Source organism: Cyanistes caeruleus, chromosome 3 (assembly GCF_971803275.1).
Source record: "Cyanistes caeruleus chromosome 3, bCyaCae1.hap1.1, whole genome shotgun sequence".
Classification (NCBI taxonomy): domain Eukaryota; kingdom Metazoa; phylum Chordata; class Aves; order Passeriformes; family Paridae; genus Cyanistes; species Cyanistes caeruleus.
In genome coordinates, this window is record NC_141703.1 from 84,887,311 (window position 1) to 84,906,666 (window position 19,356).

Here is a 19,356-nt window from a genome sequence, read left to right on the forward strand (position 1 = left end):
AGCCTGATTAGCAGGGAACAGTCTCCATCCCTTCCAAGGGTGCCAGGAGTGGGGTTGGGACCTGTCTGTTCCCAGCATCATGTGGAAAGGTGCTGTGAGCAGGCAGGGGGCAAGGAGAGCCACAGGGGGATTTGGAAGAGCAGGACTGGGGCTCAGGGAGCTCCTGTTTGTTCTGGGAATTGGGGACACTGGGGCTGTGTGAGGGCACTCAGACAGCACAAACATTACCTGCACAGACAGAGGGGGCTTTTCTTGCTGCTTACAAATCTACTTCCAAGCCACATTTCCTTTGAGTTAACACTAACACACGGAGGGGAGAGGTGTTCTTGCATGAATAATAAAACCAGCATCCTCCTGTCCATCAGACGAGTTAAAAAGCCCCCAGGGACACAGAGGAAGACAACATTATTATACAGGTCACCAGGAGGTTATTCTAGAATCCTCCTGTACGGAGCTTTGCTTGCTGATGCTGGTAGCACCAGCCACAGTAGGGGACCCTGTTCCTGCTGCAGGGCTGTGGGGAGGGGTGGGCAGGACAGGATCCACCCCAGCGCTGGGTTACACAGTCCAACAGCTGTAATTGTTGCAGATGGCAGAAACAGTAGCACCACTGAAGGACCCAAGCCCCCTGAAACATGCTCTCAGCATACCCACATCATCTCTATCCCCTTTTCCCAGGGGTGATCTTGCCAGGTTGGCTAAAGTGGTGGCTGCCTGGTTGGGATATCAAGGTGGCACAGTGACCAGGAAGAACAGTGAGACCTTTCCAGGTGTTGTAGTCTTTCACACGTGCTTCTCTCTGTGCTCCTCAAGTGTGAACTCCTCTCTGCCACACCAGATGTGCCAGGAGCCAGAGGGAGAACATGCTCAGTGGGACGCAAGACTAATCTGCACTGCAAAGTGAAAACTGTGTGGCTGGGACAGACTCCTGGCTTTCTGTGGATGTGGTGGCACCCCCACTGGCAACTCGTGGCCACAGGGGCAATGACACGAGCCATCCTGCACCCAGGGCCTCTCTGGTTCTGGGCAAATCTGGGACACTAGCACCTGCTTGCCCTGCTGTGGGGTTTCCTGCTTGAATCACTCAGTCCTCAGCTTCATCTTGGTGTGAGAAATTGGCCTGATGTCATGGCTAGGTCGCACATCCTGCCTGCCAGCTTGGATTAAATCCTGTGATTTGTGTCAGATCAGATTTTGGAAGGTTTATTTCACATTGCTGATGTGCAGTGCTGGTGGGCATGAGGTTGTGTCAGGGGGAGAAGGAACAGGACAGAGAAATTTCCTGGGATATAACAGGTTCTCTTCTCTTCTCTTCTCTTCTCTTCTCTTCTCTTCTCTTCTCTTCTCTTCTCTTCTCTTCTCTTCTCTTCTCTTCTCTTCTCTTCTCTTCTCTTCTCTTCTCTTCTCTCTCTTCTCTTCTCCTCGAGTCTCCTCTTTCTCCCTATATGTACTATAAGGGTGTGGTGATAAAAATATTAATATTTCAGATCAGAGAGATGTGGCTCAGAAGTTGATCCTAATTGAAAGAACATCCCTTTCAACCCAAAGCTAACAGTCTCTGACTGTTTCAAACTCCTCACTTTGGAGCTAAGATAATACTGGGTGGGCCACTCCTAGAGGCCCCCCCAAGAGCCAGCTCTCCATGTTGTCATTGTTTGATTCCTTCTCACAATTGTGGCACTTGGCAAGTTCCCCAGCAATGGATACCTGGCTTTACTGGCACTTTATTATTTTCCTCACCTCTTTTCTTTTTATCTGAAACAGTGTATAGGCTGGATCTCTGTGTTCACTTTGCAGAGAACAGGGCAGCAGAGAGGAAGCTGTCCAAATGTCCCTCACTATAACCATAGTTAATAAATCCTCTCTCTGGGCTGTCAGTCAAAGCATTTGGATTTTTAGGCACTCGGAGGCCCCAGATTCTCTGAGCTCTCAGCCCTGATGCCACCAGCTCTGTCACAGCATTGCACCACCAGGACAGCCACAGGGGACATGAGGGACCTCACTCCTGGAGTTTTGGGGCGCTGTCTCCCACCACCCATGGCAGTATCTCAGTTGCTCAAGAGCAGCCAGCTGTTTGGTTTGGCTCTTCTGGTTCATCACCCAGCAGGAGGAACAGGAAGGGTCCCAACCACTGCCTGAGCCCCCCCTGAACATCCTTGCTAAATACACTCAGCCAGTGAACCCAGCAGCAGTGCCTCACCTCTGCCAGCCCAGCTCTCCATAAAACAGCCAGCTCCAGGTAGCATCCAGCTGGAAAGAGTTACGTTTTGTAAAATTTAACTTTGCCACAGCACTATTGAGGTGGAAAAAAATTGAGCAGCAGCCACAATTCTCAGTGCCCAGGGAGAATTCACATCACAACAGGAGCATGATGGGCACTTTTTTTAACAAACAAGTCTTTAAAAGAAGTACTTGCCAAGTGTCAAAATATTTGTCAGTGATATTAAGGGCCTTTGGCAGCCGTAATTTAACCATGAAAGAACCTGATGCCGGCGAAGGACCACACAGCTGGAAATTTGTGCTGCAAAGCAGCATTTTATGGCTGTTAAGCTGTTGGCCTCTCAACATTGTAAAGCTGTTAAACAAACACAGCCCTTGGCTCACAACACGTGTCAGGGAGGCACAGTGTTTTGGCAGGAGGAGACTGATGGCAACAGGGTCTTCAAAAGACCTATGAAAAGGTAGAAATAAGCAGAGAAGGACAATTCAGGTGGAGGATGAGATGCTTCTTGGCCATCACAGCCTCATGCTGGAAGAAGGTAGTCTTGGAAAGAGTGTGTAGGCTCACATGGAGTTGCATCCTCCCCAGGTTTGGCATCAGATAAGATTGCCATGCACATATGGATCCTGTACATTGTACCACTGTCATAGCTGCTGCTCAGTAGACCCTTGAATCACTCTTTTGCAGGAAGGTGTTATCCTAGGGAAGCCTAAATGTAGAATATTTGTATGATATTGGTAGCTTTGAATGGGGAAATAAGTGTCCCAGGAGGATGAGCCACATGCTGCAAACTGCATATCCTTTGCTGCACGTAGTGACGTGTTGAAGCAAGCTGTGTTAGTGACAAAAAATGCCCCAAGAGCAGCCACAGCCTGGCAAACACAAGCTGAGCCCTGGTCCCAGGGAAGCATTAAAATATACTTGCTGAACCCAGCACTCAAAAATTCAGAGAAAATGCCCACAAAAATAAGGAGGTTCCTATCTATTTCTTTACTGTTTGCTTCCATTCTCTCCTAGCAATCATTGCTCATTTCTTTGGCTTGGAAGCCGATCTTAGGAGGCAGGAACAGCTGGTCCTGCTGCAGGGAAGTGTGGTGGGAGATGCCTCCAGCTGTGCTGCCTGCAGCCACCTGTCCAGGACAGGCACTCCTTAGACTGCTGCCATGAGCTCTTTTTCTGGGTCAGAAGCTGTATTAGAAGAGCACCAGTGACTCTTTATCATCAGGAGGGCACCACAGGGATGGACAGGGTGGTCTTCCCAGGCCTTTGGGACTCCTGCCCTGTCCAGTGGTACCCCCGTCCAATGATACTCCACCTCCTGGAGCTTTCCAAGAAACGTTATGCCTGCAAGGCCGATTCTTTCACAACTTGCCTGTGTTAAAACTTACCCAAAACAACCAGACTCTGTGTGTTACACTCTTCGCTCTTCCAGATCTTGACTGTGTGGTACCTTTCATTGCTACCAGACAGACCAAAGAGAATTGGAGGAGTTGTGGTTCTCACACTGGTAATAAAAAGAGAGGTTGTGGTAGCATCATTTGTCTTGCTTGCAGCATTTCCTCCTGTTTTTTTCCATGGAAACTCTAAATTCCAGTATCTAGTTTCTGCACTTGGTGGGTTTTGTTATGCAGTGTCTGGGCCATGAAGGGAGGCTGCAAGACTGGGCTGTAGATGGTTGGAAAGCAACAAGCTAAGCAGCAAGAACCAGTGCTGGATGTCTGCATTCAGGTGCTGGTCCATGTGGTTGCACAACTCCATCTTCTTGCAGTCCCCTCACTGATGTGTGCCCCTGTCTTAGGTGGCTGCAAAGAAATTACTCAAGTGTGAACAGGAAGAAGCTAATGGGACATTTACCACCTAGACCTAGGAAAAAAATGTTTGTGGGTTTCTTTCCCAATGATTTGGGTGATCCATTTTGAGGAGATGGACTAGTAAATTATTACTGCTGTCTGGTGAAGTTGGTTTTTCCCCTCCCTGATGGACACAGCTCCACTGTGTCTATTTTGTCACTCAAAAACAGCCATTTTGATGAGAAGTGGGTGAGATTAAGCCAAAATCTGCTAGCCTTGCACGTCCTCTTGCTAAGCAATTTGCTGCTTCACTGCCTTTGGAAGATTGCACTGAAGTTGCTTTCCTGGCACCAGGAACCGTTTTGAGAATTAGTGCAAAACTAATTTGATTACAAATCTCAAAGACACTAACAAAAGCTATTTTTAAGCTTTTGAGAAGTAGGGTCTGAATCAGACTGTTCAGGGAAAACACCGCAAGAGTTTCTTACTATTATTTCAGCCACAAAATTCTCCAAAATTGTGGGATTCTGGTGCAGTTGGCTGGCTGAGATCTAGCATGTGTCCATCACCAGTATGTAGAGCTTGTGGTCAGCGCCCGGGGAGCATCATGAGGGACCCAGCACACTGCTTGCCTTGGTGCCTCTCTTGGGTTACTAAAGGTGTTTGTTCTTCCTTCTTAAAAGTATCGTGTGCTTCCTCATAACCCAACCTCTTATAATCATCAGAACTCTGGTTATATATAAAATATATATAAAATATAAAATATAAAAAAAGGTAAGTCTCATTTAAAAAGCACCACTGTCCAGAGCCAGGGCAGGATGGCAGGGATCACATCCACTCCTTTGACATCCTCTGGTACAAACTGAGGTCTGTGTCAGGTAATACAGGAGCACTGGTCATAATTCACATCATGCTTATCCACATGCACCTCTCAAACCTTTGCTGCCTTCAAAGACAGCCTGATAAAGCTGTTTTAAGGACTACACTTGGATGTAATCCTTGCCTTCCCAAGGCCATGGGAGCTGAGGCCTCTGCAAGGGAGCATAGCTCTGCAAAAGGGAGGAGCTCAAGGTGGTCCCTCAACCCCATTCATCCCTCACACAAGTGCCATGAGCCTCACTCACCCCAGAGAAACACTCTGCTCACCTCATGGGATGGGGGGTTACACCTGCACAATTTTCCCTCAGTTTTAGCCTTTAACACGTTATTCTTGTGGCTGTTCCCCTTCCTGTGGTCTCCCAACTGTGTCTGGCATGGGGAGGGAAGCAGGGCTGAAGCTCTCAGGACCAGGGCTGATGGCTGACATTTGTTTTTCTGGTTAGCTTCAAACTCTGCAACCCCCAGAGTCCATTCTGCGGGTAGTTTGGCTGGGGGCCGCCGTCAGCAGTGCTTGGAAGAATCAATGATAACCTTTTCCTTTGCTAAGGAGTTACCCATGTGCCAGGGAGCAGGGGATGCTGAAAAACAAACGAAGCTGGGAATCTCCATGGGTCTCCCTGGCATTATTCCTGATATTTGAAAAACAAACCAGCTCTCCTTTGGTTTTATTAGTCTTTCTATCCTGGCATTTAAACAGAGATTGGCATGGTCAGTATCTGCAGACACATCCTATGATGCTGTCAGGGGTTTATCTGAAGGTTAGGACACTCAGGGTGCTACAAGCGGAGTGCCTCAGTTCCCCTGAGCTGCTGGGAGGCATTTTGGCATTGTGACACTTGGTAATGCCACTGCACAGATTATCCCATAGCACGGACAGAAGGGCATTTGGGTTCAAAAAAGCACGTCTGGGCTGTAGGGTAGAAGCAAGGTTCCTCTGAGCCTCAAGACCGGCACCTTTTGGGGTCATCTTATGCTGTGATGCTAGTTCAGTATTTAATTCTCCTGGATTTTAGTATCAAACTGAGGAACTGAGTCTTGCAGGTATGCCTGAGCATCATCCCAGAGAACCCCATGGTGGATAAGTGTCATGTCCCTCTGTCACCCTGTGCCTAGCAGTGGCTTTTCACTCTCACAGATTGAGCAGTGGGGTTCACGCTTGTTCTTGGCTTGGTTTCAGGCATGGAAGAAACGCTGGTTCGTCCTGCGCAGCGGTCGGATGAGTGGTGACCCTGATGTCCTGGAGTACTACAAAAATGACCACTCCAAGAAACCTTTGCGTGTCATCAACCTCAATTTCTGCGAGCAGGTGGACGCGGGCCTCACCTTCAACAAGAAGGAGCTGCAAGACAGCTACATCTTCGACATCAAGACGAGTGACAGGACCTTCTACCTGGTGGCTGAGACTGAGGACGACATGAACAAATGGGTTCGCAGCATCTGCCAGATCTGTGGCTTCAACCAGTCCGAGGAGAACACAGGTACCATGAGAGACAGGTCCATGGCTAAGAGCATCTTCTCTCCTGTCCTCCCAGTGGGCCCAGGTGCTCTTTCAGATCAGACCTGTAGGAGGGGGGTGCAGCCTGCCACAAGGCTGGGAGGGCTAAGTGGGAAATGCATGGACATGTGGGAAACTTTCATAAGCCTTCCTGCCTTTGACATCTGAAGAGCTTGACTACTGTGAGAGCCAATCATTTTTTACCCTACATAACTACCCTTCAGTCTCTAACAAGAAATTGGTGGTGTTTGGGGACTTTTTTAGTTGCAGCCTTTGTCCCTATCCATCATCAAAATCCCCTTTGAGAGTGGTGGAAACCAGCAGTGAAAATCCCCCTTGCTCAGGGGTTTCAATCCCTTGATGGAGTAGGGGGAGAAGCTTTACTGTGACCATTTTCCTCTCCACTGCTGTTGTCCCCACTGCTGGCAGGCTCTCATGTGGACGACAGCCATCCTCCCTTCAGCTGCATCCCCATCTCTTCCTGGGACCCTCAGGGAAAGCACTGGGAAGGCGGAAGGAAAATTCCAAGTAGCTTATGTGCAGTGAGGGGACTATTGTCTGACTTGTGCTCCTCAGCTGCACTTGGGCAAGCCTCTGCATTAAGCACTGCTGAGCTGCCTCTGCTTTCCCAGCTCACAAGGGCACACATAAATCCCGAGTGAGATGGGATTGGGGGAGTGAGCCTGGGGTGCAGCTCTGCAGTCCCCTGCCCATCCCATTATACCTGGTAGCACCTCTGGCTACCTTTGCTTCACCTCATCCACGGTCCAGTCTCATCCAAGGGACTGCAGGCCTGTGCTGTGTCTACATGAAACTCGCTATAATAGCATCCAGCTCGAATCTGTTTTGGTCCCTCGTGGAGCAGCTGCCATCCGCAGGAGTTGAAACCCTGCCAAGAGCTTGTCAGGCAGGACAGCAAACAAAGCATCGCAGCAGCGCGGATGCGATCTTCCCTGACTGACGCATGAAACAGGATGTCACCTTGGCAATGGGTGCACAAGTGGCAGAGAGGATCCTTGATAACGTCGCCAGTCAGGTCTTTCAGGGAAAGGTCAGGCTAAATAAATTACATACCGTTCCAATGTCAGCAGCGCAGCCCTTGAGGTTCAGCAAAATTGTTCAGGCCCCTTTTTTAGGGGCCGTTTCATTGCAGGATTTTCCATTTTGCGTGCGTTCAGCTGGGGGAACTGTTTTTCTTCTCATTTAGTAAAATGAGCTTTCAGCCCAGCAGCAGAGGATCGATACGGGACTTCAGTGAAATACAAATCTGGGCAGCAAAAGGAAAAACAATCTCCCGCTTGCAAGTACATCTGTCCCAAAGGGCACACAGGGATCATCAGGCTGCAGAGATCCAAGCACTATTCCCTGCAGGATCATGAAGTGACATCAGCAAAAGAGGAACAAAAATCCCTATTTGTAACAGAATCACAGCTCGTTAACGCTGTAGGGAAAGTACCCACTTGAAACAGTACCCAGCTGCCAAAGTGTGATTTTCTGAGTAAGCCAAGAAAAAGGCTGCAATGGCAAATGCAGCAGATGTGTCCAGATGCTGCAGCAGAGAGGGAACATGAATTATTCAGGGCCAGTGCTTCACTTCAGTCCTTGCCTAAGCAGTGACCCCATGCTCACCTTTCCTTCACCATTCCTGCTAAGTAATGGCAAATAAATCATCCATTTCTCAAAGCGGGTAATGCTCATTTGAAGAACCCATGGCCTGAGGCTGGACGGAGAAGTTGAGGGATCACTGGAGCATGATGGGTGTTGGGAGTCTTGTCCATCTTAGCATATACAAGCTCATCATGCATCCTTCATGAGGTGCCATCTGGAGGGGGCAATGAAACAGTCGTAGCAATGTTTGTAACGCTGTTGTGCTGTGCTGTGCTCCCTCTACATCAGCTCCTTGAAGTCAAGGGTGGATGGATGGGAGAGGATCAAGAGTTTGTGCAAGATTAAGACAGTTCCTGGGTAGAAACAGAGCTTGGGATACTTGGCATTTTGTTTTTGGACCTTCCTTCCCTCATCCTCAAACTTGTCTGTGCCTTGTTGTGGCCTCTGCCTTGGAGAATGGAGGAGTTGGTAATTGGATGAACCAAAAAGGGGGAGGAAAAGGTAACCATCATGGGCAGGAATAGCTCCATGCTAATTGTAGCAATTAATTAACTAAACCTTCTCCCAGCAGACAGGCAGCATGGTGGAACATGATCAGAAACTTCCAGAGAAGCCACTGTGCACATTTTTCTGGTTGTACTTGTTCCTGGGTGTGTGACTGCTTTGTACTGGCCCAAAAGCCTTGCTGGGTCTGGCCCCACAGCCAGGCTGTTCCCAGCTGGGCTGTACTCAGCTAGGGAAACACTCCATCACTGGCAAACACATTTACTGCAGTTGCCATCCTATGTTGATTTACTGCCTCTTTGAAGGGACACCCCACATCAGCTGAGCCCCAGCCACTAGTCAGTCACTAGTTTGCTTATAACCCAACAGTGATGGAGGACAAACTCATCAGCTTTTGGGGCAGTTTGGGTAAAAGCCTGTTCCACCAGCTCCCCGTGATGGTAGGGAAAAGGCAGGGTAAAAATGCTTTTTAGCATGATTTAGTAAGCAAATGGGCAGCCTGGAAGCAGTGATATAAACTGGCTGCAAACCCTCTGCAGCAGTGTGGGACCGTACTTAGGCGCTTCCCATGCTCCCAAAAGGCAAAACAATTAAAAGGCAAACAGATTTACACCCTTCGATGCCTCTTTCCGTTTGCAGCTCAATGGGAGTGTGTAAATTTTCTGTCACTTGGTTTTCACATTAGTCCTTCATGTCCTGTCTAGACAGGGGGACTCTCAGGATTAAGGAGGAGGCTGGACTTTAGGGCGGTGTAATGTCATGCTATGGCTCACTGCTGGTTTGCTGATCTCCAGCTGCATTATACATCTGTTTCAGCGGAAGGAAGCTCGTTTCAGCCCCAGGGGCCTGAATGTCAGTGAAGCAGAGGGTCCTGCCGGCTGTCCCAAGGAGCAGCCGCTCAGCAAAGCCGCCCCGGTGACTTTGTTCCCTGCCCCGACCTGAAAATAATTGCAGAGCAGCACGATTACATCTGCCAGGAGAAGGGAAATTAAACTGATTCTAAAGTGTTTACCCAGACTGTGGCAAAGCTCTTTGTTTCTGTTAACACATATTTACTTTGAGAGCTAATTACTATTTTTGAACAAGCAGAACCTCACAGGATCCCGGCTCCTCTACGTGTCTGAGGAAGCCGACCGTGCTCAAGGAAAGTTGATTTGCTCCTGTCTCAGTGCTGCCTTTACACTGCATTTTGCCCTGCTGCCACCTTGAGTGGTCCAAATACAATGGGGAGAGACTAGCCAGGGACCCTGGGCCACCAGCTACATGAGAAAGGCCAGCGCGTGGGTATTTCAAACCATCTGCATTTTCCCTGCCCTAGTGGGCAGGCAGCCAGGGCTCAGCTGTGAACTGAATTTTCTCATATGCTTTGTTTGTTGAAGTTAAAAAAAAATACCAAATCCCACTAAACGTATCTCATGTGCCATTAACCCTTTCTGAAGCTGATGCTTCAGCCAAAACCCCTCCTTGTCCTATCCTTAGTATGACAGCAGTGCAGCTACAGTAGCCTGTAGTTTCATGTGTCACAAAACAGTGTGTACCCATGCAGTGAGCATGTCCTTGCAGGGACCCCATGCAAGGATTAGTTATTTTGGAGGAGTCAATAACTTTATTAACTTTATGGCAATTTACCGTGCCACCACCAGCAGCTCCCTGGAGCTCCTCTTCTACCTCCTCCATGGAAAAGAGGCTCTTTCAGGGGCTTGGACTTGTGGGTGCTGACCAGTCATGGGTGGGAGTTTAAAAGCTTATTCACACACGTCATTAATGCACTGTGCTAGAGGTTTAACCCACACATGAAACCAGGGAAAGGAATATTTGCAGGTAAGTAGATGTCCCTGCTCTGAGCTGAAAGCTCCCTTCACTTGAGGGGGTGAGGAAGGCGTGAGAACAGGATGGCACTGGGCTCCTGCCCTGATGGGTTGTGTCTGGCAGCAGTAGCCTTTCCCACCCAGTCTAAGCATGTTGTCGTCTTCTTTTTTTTTCTTCTTCTTTTTTTTTATTATCTGGGACTTAATATCTTTTATTTATTTCTCTGCTTTCTGGCAGGGAGTTGCTCCAGGGCGGTTCTGGATTCTGGCTAACTCCCCACTCCATCTCCAAGGCTTGGCATTGGTATTGTGTGTCATGACAGGGATCAATCCCCAGCAAACCCAGCAATGTCTCACTGAACATGGGTCAGGGCTGAGCATTAAAGTTTAATGGAGATGTGTCTTTCCTTCCCTTCAACTCAGACCTGCTCATTCTAGTCTGTGGATACCAGTCACTTTCTGCTCTCTCTGGTGAGATCTGCACTTCACATGTGTGGGTCTCTTTGGCTTGGTTCTGCCCCAGACCCTCCACCAGTTGCCCCATTCCAGGCCATGAGAGCAAATTTATTGCTCTCACTTGACTTGCTTTGGCCAGGGGTCCCATATGGGCTGCTGGCTGATTGTCCCCCAGCCTGTTGCCTGCAAGTCTGTGTTATGACCCCATCTGGCTGCTCTTGCACCTTCCTTATGTCTCTCCCAAAAACATCTTTGTCCTAGCAACAGGCCAGTGACACCTCCAGCCCCATGGATTCCTTGCAGACAGGTTTGCCCAACAAAGGGAGCTCAAGATGGACCAACAGAGAACAAAGAGAGAAGAAAACAACATAGATACCTCTGAAGACTTGTTGGGAGGACAGGAGCTGCCCAAAACTCAGTGAAGAGGCTGTGGGCTTCAAGGCTAGAGTAAAACCAGGTTTGAACATTGTATACCACTCACCTCTCCCAAACACTCCCAAGTCACCAGTGTTCCCCATCCCTGCATGCAGGAGCAGGGCACCAGGGAACACATGCAAGTGACAGTTCCTGCATTCGTGTCACCACTGCCTGCCCTGTGGCCAGGAAGAACCAAAGCAGAGGGGAAATACCCAAGACCAGGTACTTCCTTGCTATCGTGCCTAGCACATGCCTCCTTCCTTCCCTACTTGTGTCCTGGAGGAGTTACAAGCCCAGTGTCCAGCCAGGGAGTGTGCAAAGGCTGAGGAATGTGGAGTGAGAACTGGGGGCAAGGAGGGATATGTGGGGGTGTCCTTGTGTCCCTGACATCACCCAGATCCTGCTGTGTGTTGTTTGGGGATCTGCAGGCAGCAGTGCCACCTAAGGGCACCGGAGCAGGCAGCCCCTTGTGGATCCTTGTGCCCTCAAGTGGGACATGGCTTCCTAGAATCATAGAATGCTTTGGGTTGGAGGGGACCTAAAGAGCATCCAGTCCCAACCCCCCTCCATGGGCAGGGACACCTTCCACTAGACCAGGTTGCTCAAAGCCCCATCCAAGCTGGCCTTGAACACTGCCAGGGGTGGGGCATCCACAGCTTCTCTGAGCAACCTGTGCCAGTGTCTCACCACCCTCACAGGAAAGGATTTCTTCCTAATATGTAATTTAAACCTGCCCCCTGTCAGTTTAAATTTAATCCCCCTTGTACCCCTTGACTTTTTAGCTTCTGTTGGCACAAGTCAATTGGTCTTGACTCCCATCTTTAAACCTAGTGTGAGTTGTACACTGTTGGCAGACAGTACAGTAAGCAATGAACAAGAGTATGTTTGAGTTGAGCTTGACAGCTCAATGGGATGGAATTCTCTCCAGATACCTCACTTTCCCATGTTTGTTCACCTACCCAAAGACCTAATGTCCCCTGCCCCATTTGTGACTTGGAGGTGGCTTGTGTTGGGACAGGAATGTGGAGCTTCGAGCCCTGTACTCTGACCTGCCCATGTATGTCCACCCATACATGCAGATGCAGGCTTTTCCTCAGTGCTCCCATCAATACTTTCAGCACTCAGTGCCAAGGAGCTCCTTCTTTTAAAACACCTACGTCCCGTACAGATCTCCTGGTTGCACACCTCAGAGGCATTTAGATCAGAACCGCCTCATCCTTTCCTTCCATTTTGTACGTGTTCCTAACAAGGGAAACAGCTGTGGCTGCAGATTGACTCTGGAGGACAAATGCAGATGTCATATCTCAGCCCCAGGTTTGACCCAGCCTCGCTGGAATAGGTGGGTGAGACCTGGTGACACAAGCACACTTGCACCAGGCTCATGCTTAAACTTCAGGTGCATGCAGGCACCTTCTTGCCAAAGTCACAGTTCATTCCTTAGCCTTCCTGCCACTTTAAATTTGCTCCAAACTTCCCTGACCCTGGTTTTCCTGCTCCACAAACAGCAAGTTATTTTAAGATCTGACACTATTCAGCTTTTATTTCTGTGTAAACAATACCGGAGATGGAGTGGTATTGGCACAAAGGAGCAGCTTGAGAGCAGTTAACTGCGTGCTGTCTTTTTCCCCCTTTTCTCCCTCTTTCCCTCTGGAGATAAGCTACTTGAGGTACTGATGAGTCTGCTGAAGAGCAGAGCAACACTAATGACCTCGAATTTGCTTCCTAGAAGACAGAAACAGGGAGAGATCCTTGCTGATCTCTACCAGCTGGTCAGGGTGTCCTTGCTGTGATTCCCCTGGCAGTTTGGAGAGGGAACTGATGTCGCTAAGAGTGAGACATGTTTGTGTGGTTGTAATCTGTCCACTTCTAGGGAGAAAATTAAAAAATATGTCTAGAATGAGGCTAATCATTTGCACCCTGAAAGTGGCCATTTCTTTCCCTTGGTTCTCCAAGGAATTAGGACTGATGAGCTCAACTGTCCACTTCCTCCTAAAACTCACCCCACCTGTCTCAGGATTGCTATCAAGGCCTTTGCTATCAAGCTGGATCTTCAATGATTTCATCATTTCATTTGCACCAGACAATGATCAGCCCCTGCTATTCTTCCATACCTTAGTTCCCTTGCTGTACTCTGCTCTTCAGCTCTTCTGGGTTCTCAGAAACACGGCAGGACCAGTGTCAACACTGCAGTGCAGTGGTGGTCGCTGTCCTTGATGCCAAGAGGAAGTCTCCTGCCCATATAGGTGCCAGGAAAAGGACTGAGGCAAGGATGCAGAGGGTTTTAGCAAGGGAAAAGATATCTTAAGGTCTCTACACAATTAGAAAACCAATCCTCTGGCTTCAGGGCACCTGATGTTATCAAATCTCTGACATTTGCAATGCTTGGACCAAGACTTTCTTCACAGTTTGGGTTTTGTAAATTTAGGAATTTTTAGGATTTTCTTATTTAGATGTTTTCATTGTGACTGTGGACATTTTGAATACTTAAAACTGAAAAAAATCCAGAAGATAATTGAGCCTTGTGCTTGCAAACCTATAACTCTGCCATCCCAGAGAGTCCACTGGAAGATAAGTGTTTGTTGAGCCTCCTTTGACCATACCCAGCACTGATGGGAACTGTCAGAGGATGCAGCTGTTTGTGGGAGCACAAGGTTTATGGGCAAAAAATGCTCTTATCTCACTGCAAATAATAAAACCATCAACCAGCAGAAAATAAAATTTATGCTCAGCTTTCAGAAAGGACCAATGGTTCTTCTTGACTGTTTCCCAGCTGGCGCCCAGCTCAACGGTATCCAACTGGCCTCTTCTGAAGATAAATACAGAACTGGAAGACTGGGGCCTTTGGGGAAAATCCTGCCCTTTCCTTGCCAAAGTCCCACTGGGTTAGCTGAGCTGAGGCTGGGATTTGAGCTGGGAGAGAAAGAAGAAATGTGTAGTTCAAGAGGTTTGAGGTTTTTTTTAGAGCTAAAAGCATTTCCCAGCCTTTCCAACACAGGTTTCCTAGCAGAGATTGACAAGCTGAGTTCACATCTCAGCCTTGGCCAGAGCTTTCTCCTGGCCTGGCACCCAGAATCAGAAACCCATTTAACGTAGTTCTTTGTTTTGTAATTGGCTTTTATGGATATGAGCCCTGTCAGATGAGCTCTGTGAGTTTAATGGGCACAGAGGAATTTTTAGGGTGACTTACTGACCGTGGAAAAATGAGCGTGGCAGACGGTATCAGCAGTGCATCAAAAAACAAAACCATGTAAAGCCCTTGGAAACAAAAACAGCTGATGGACTTGAAGTGACACTGTCTGAGCAGAACTGAGGGAGAGAGGCATTTTTGGGTGTCAGCCAGCTGAGAGGAAACTCACAGTCAGATTTGCCTACGTTTGTATTTCCCAGAGGGGTGTTGGGACTGTTGTAGTCCATGTGCCCCAGTCATGCACTTTGGGATTCATGGAGCTGCCATGAATCTGTGTCTGCAGAGTTTCTCAGGTGTTAGGGCGGGATACAGACCTACAGGTGGTGCCCAATACATAGGAACCAGCATGGGAAATGCAGTGGACAGAGATCCCCAAAATGCAAGTGCAGGCAGGTTGGATGAGGGAAAAAAATCACCTCTTTAAAGGATAATTTTCTGGCAGTTTTTCACAACATGACAATATTTTTTTCCCCCAGGTAAATGTATTTCCTGTTTCTTACCTCCATATTTTCTACTGTTCCCTCCAATGTTTTGAGAGGGACATGGTTTAATATGCCCTGTGCACTGCTTTGTAAAACCTGATAAAAGCCAGGATAGATAGAGACTCTCATTTCCTGGACTCCGGTGCCTGTTTGTTTGCTGGTTTGTATTGCTTTATATTTCCAATTAAAATCGAGCCTGAGCAAAAGGAAAGCTTTCAAAAGCCTTTAAAGCCTCCAAGTGAAGGCACATGGAGCAGGAAGGAGACACGAAGCTGTGGATTCCTGTGAACTTTCCATGACACCAGTCAAGGTTTGTTTCCAGACTGATTCTTATTTATGAATGCAGCAGCATTTATTACTGATTTTATCTGTAAAGATAGCATTTCTTCCCTAGATGGTTTGTGTGCCTCAGTTATAATTGCTGCCTGCTCCTCAAACATACATTTATGTATTGTGGTACAACACCAGAGCTGTAATATTGTCAATTGCTTAGGGCTGTGGGGCTTACACCTGATCCAGGGGCAGCCTCCTTCCACGGCCCAGCTCCCCCCAGGAAGGCTGGGAACATCTCATTGTAGATGTAGCCAAGAAACATGTCTTCTGCTATCTCAGGTGCTGCACAAGCACTGAGCAGAAGGGCAGTCTCTGCTTGGAAGGATTCATCACTGAGGCACAGTACAGATGTGTTGGAGTGTCTTTTCTCCTGCCTGTAGCCATTTGCTGCCTGAGGCACATCAGCGATGGTGCCTGTTCCCTCCAAGCCAGGAATGGTCTTTAAAGGGACACTTGGTCACAACTCCTGGAAAACCTGTTTAAAAATGAGACTGTCCAGGAAAATTAGATGTTATGTGTCTCTTCTGTTCCCCACTTGCCCACAGCCAGCTGCTTCTCAGTGGGATTCAGACATAGAAGGGAGTTATGGTTTCCACCAGGCATCCAAGGACCATCTTTGCCATTTTTCCATGCTTACAATCACTGTAAGCCACAGAGGATGAAGCAAATTCTTAAAGATGTGTGGGGAAAAAAAAGTCCAGCCCCCCACAAAAAGCCAACAAAACCCACCAACCTGAGTCTTCATCCTTGGAGATACTCAAAACCTGGCTGGACATAATCCTGACCTGCTGTAGCTGCCTCTGCACCCCTCTGGATAAAAAATCTTTTCCTAGTATCCAACCTAAACCTCATGTCAGCACTTACGGAGGATGTAGCTTCCTTTCATACTTACTGGCTTCTTATCACATGCTGAGGAATGTGACTTGTTAGCACCTTTGATTGATTGCCACCCATTATATCTGTTTATTAAAATGGAAAATAACATTTCACCTCAAAAATTTCATCATGTGCTCTCTCCGTTCCACATGACCTAATCCCATCCCAGCCAGCACAGCTGCTTGTGCCAAGTTTTGGTATGATTACCTTCCATCGTTTCACTGCCAAACTGTCCCTGTGCTTGTACGTCGTTGCTTTTGAAAGTAAACTGGAGTGACTCATTGCAATTGGTATTTTTCTTTAATTTTTTTTTTCCATAACTGACAATGAACCCTCTTTTTGAAGTGTTGGGCAGGTGTCTGGGCACTTGCAAATACTTCATCACCTGTGAAAGTGTAGTGAACGACTGTTGTGCTGCCTGTGGCTCCATCCTCACCTTCATCTCACGGCCGATCACCTGCCCTGCCAGGCACCACCTTGCTTGACATTGCTGTATGTGTAAACCCTCCCCTCAAGCCTGCATGTGCTCTGCACAGTCTAAACCTTGATATAAAGCCTTGACAATGATAATTATTTTTGCTGGCTTGCCATGATGGTTCATATTGCTCTCCAGTGAGTCATGGTGAAGTCTTTCAAATACTCACTTGAAATCCATAAATTCTGTGATGAATCTTTTTGCTGCTTGATGGTTGCTTTGATGATTAGTGTTAGGGTCAAAGCCTGGTCAACACATGGTCTTCCAATGAAAACAAAAAGGGAGCTTATTAAAAAAAAAAGGGAGAGTGATTTTTTTGCATGGGCAAATAAGGATAGGACAAGGGCGAAGGGTTTTAAACTAAAAGATGATAGAGTTAGATTAGATGTTAGGAAATTCTTTACTTGAGGCTGGTGAGGCACTGGCACAGGTTCCCTGGAGAAGCTGTGGATGCCCAGATGGGGCAGTGTTTAGGGCCAGGTTGGATGAGGCTCTGAGCAGCCTGGTCTAGTGGAAGGTGTCCCTGCCCATGTCGCAGAGTTGGAATTAGGTGGTCATTAAGATGCCTCCCAACCCAAGGCATTCTATGATCCTATGAAAATTCTGCCTTCGTCTCTTGAGATTTGTCTGAAAGAAACTCCTGATAGAGCAGAAGATTGTTTCTCCCAGAAAGCACTGTGGTATCTCTTAAATCTTTACTTTTTTTTTTACTTTTTTTTTTTAACGTTTTTTTTTTATTTTTTTTAGGTATCTCAATCCCAGTTTATTGACTCTTGTGGCTTTTCCTCATCCCTGTGATTCTAAGAAAAGGGGATGGATTTGTGATTTTTATTTGAAGCCCATTGATACTTTTACAGCTTTATTATGGTTTTTAAATACCGTTATATCTCCTCTTTGGCATCAACATTAACTCCTTCTGAGCATCTGGGGTCCTGTTGGCTTTTCTGTTATGCTCCAGAAACTCACTTCCACCATTTCTTCTACCTCTAAGAAGAACTCAAGAGTACAGACTCAGAAATGCTTTGAGTTTCTTTGGCACAATGTTGGAAGGACCACCCTGTCCTCTGCCTGCCAGTAACATTTTTATGGAGATAAATCTATGCTGTCCAAGTCCTGGGCAAACAGAGCTTTGTGTACAAAAAAATCCACTCACATCTCAGTGGTGAGAACACATGCTACTGGTCTGGTGTCTTGTGGTGCCATCTGAAGGGAAGGCCAGCCCTGTGTTCACAGAGCTGTATGACGCAGTGCCTTGTTCTACAGATAAAGTGGCTCAAAGAATTAGTGCTGCCATGACTGCACTCAGTCATGTTAGATAAGTTAAAATATTTGCTTTAATAAGGTTTATGAGTGATGAGGTGACGCACAAATGGGTTTTCCCTGCGGGTGCATTGCTGCATGAGTGATCCCTGTGAAGTTCTCTGCTGTCTCCAGAGCAGTTGTGGTTGGGAGATTGGAGCAGGCTAGCTTCCAGTCTGGTCTGGTCCCAGCAGTCCCTGCATTCCCATGGTCGTAGCCAAAAGCCATTATATCCTGGCTAGTTCTTCCCACCATCTCTGGAGAGAAATGGGTCTAATGTATTGTGTATTTGTCACCATTCCACTTTTCATCCCATAGATGAAGGATGAAGATGGATCTCACCCAGATCTGTCTCAGCAGCCAAATACACTAAGTTCAGACATGTGTCACATCAGTAATTAAAATCAAAAATTAAATAAATCCCACCCCTGTGAGGAAGAAGGAATGCTCAGAAGTTGCCCATATGGAGTCAGAGCAATCTGGGGAAATGCTGTCTTTGCATTATATACCAGTGGAGCAGGTGACAAGCCCAAAACAAACTCCCTTTCAAAGGCAGTGAAAATTCAGCATCTTCTTTTTCACTCCCTCTGGTATTCATTTTCATACTCTTTCAGTGCTGATTTTGATTCACACCTTTTCATTCTGAATTTGAATGAATTTCAGGAAAAAACAAGAATTACACTTTCACATCTAAAAAGCACATGATGATGATTTTCAGTCATAGAGCAGCAATCTGCACCCCAAAAATTATCCACTGATGAGAATGAATTGAAATACCTTGACCTTCTCCCTTTTTACTTAAAATTCACTTTTATCCTCTGAAGTTTTCATGTAATTTCTGGCTTCAAACAATCCCTTGGCAAGCTCCTATTTTGATTGAATGGTGTTTTCCAGCTGGACGATGTCATAAGATTTCCAGCTGGCCCTAGGCCAAGTGCAAAGCACTGGGTGAACCACCGGGCAAGAAGATGTGGATTTTGCTCTGGCTTCTGGTTCCAGCTGTGGTGGGTGCAAGGCTGGGTGAGCTGCAAGGGGGGTGATGTCACCTGCTGCTTCTGGCTTTTAAGAATGGGCTCACCTACCACACTGTGAGCTGGTTTAAGCAAGGAAGAGGAGGGTGAGGAAAGGCTGAGTAAGCCCATGGGATGGTTCTCAACCCATGAGTAAGAATCAGAGCAGGGATGGTTTGCTCTGGTCTTTGGATGCCAGTGGATGTTTTGTACCCAAGTCAGGTGATCAATGCCAAAATCCAAAACTGTAACTGTGAAGGAGATTGTGATAAGTCTGCCCTACCCAAGTCTCCTGAGGACCTCAAGCTCTACATTACGCTCCATTGCTCCACCAAACACAGCTCTACTGCTGCTGTGTGTTAAAAATAACCACAAAACCAGCCTGTCCTTTAGTGCACAGGGTTCAAACAGCAACATCCATGGTGGGAGTTTGCTCTGCTTCTCAGTGCAGAAATATCCAGTTGGGAGAGACTTGCTTGTGCATGACCAGATGTGCCGGTGAGATGGAGGGTGTCC

At 47.4% G+C, this 19,356-nt stretch overlaps 1 protein-coding gene across 4 annotated transcripts in view; it reads left to right on the plus strand.

Annotated features, from left to right (window-relative positions):
- The window catches only part of GAB2 (GRB2 associated binding protein 2), a 93,960-nt gene that overhangs the window by 47,387 nt on the left and 27,217 nt on the right, over positions 1–19,356 (plus strand). For all 4 annotated transcript variants that reach the window (XR_015284890.1, XR_015284891.1, XM_086882323.1 and 1 more), the window contains exon 2: positions 6,068–6,368. Coding sequence is in view for 2 of the 4 variants with exons in the window: in XM_086882323.1 (XP_086738449.1) it covers positions 6,068–6,368 (301 nt within the window). In the remaining 2 variants the exon portion in view is untranslated. The remainder of the gene's footprint in view (positions 1–6,067; positions 6,369–19,356) is intronic.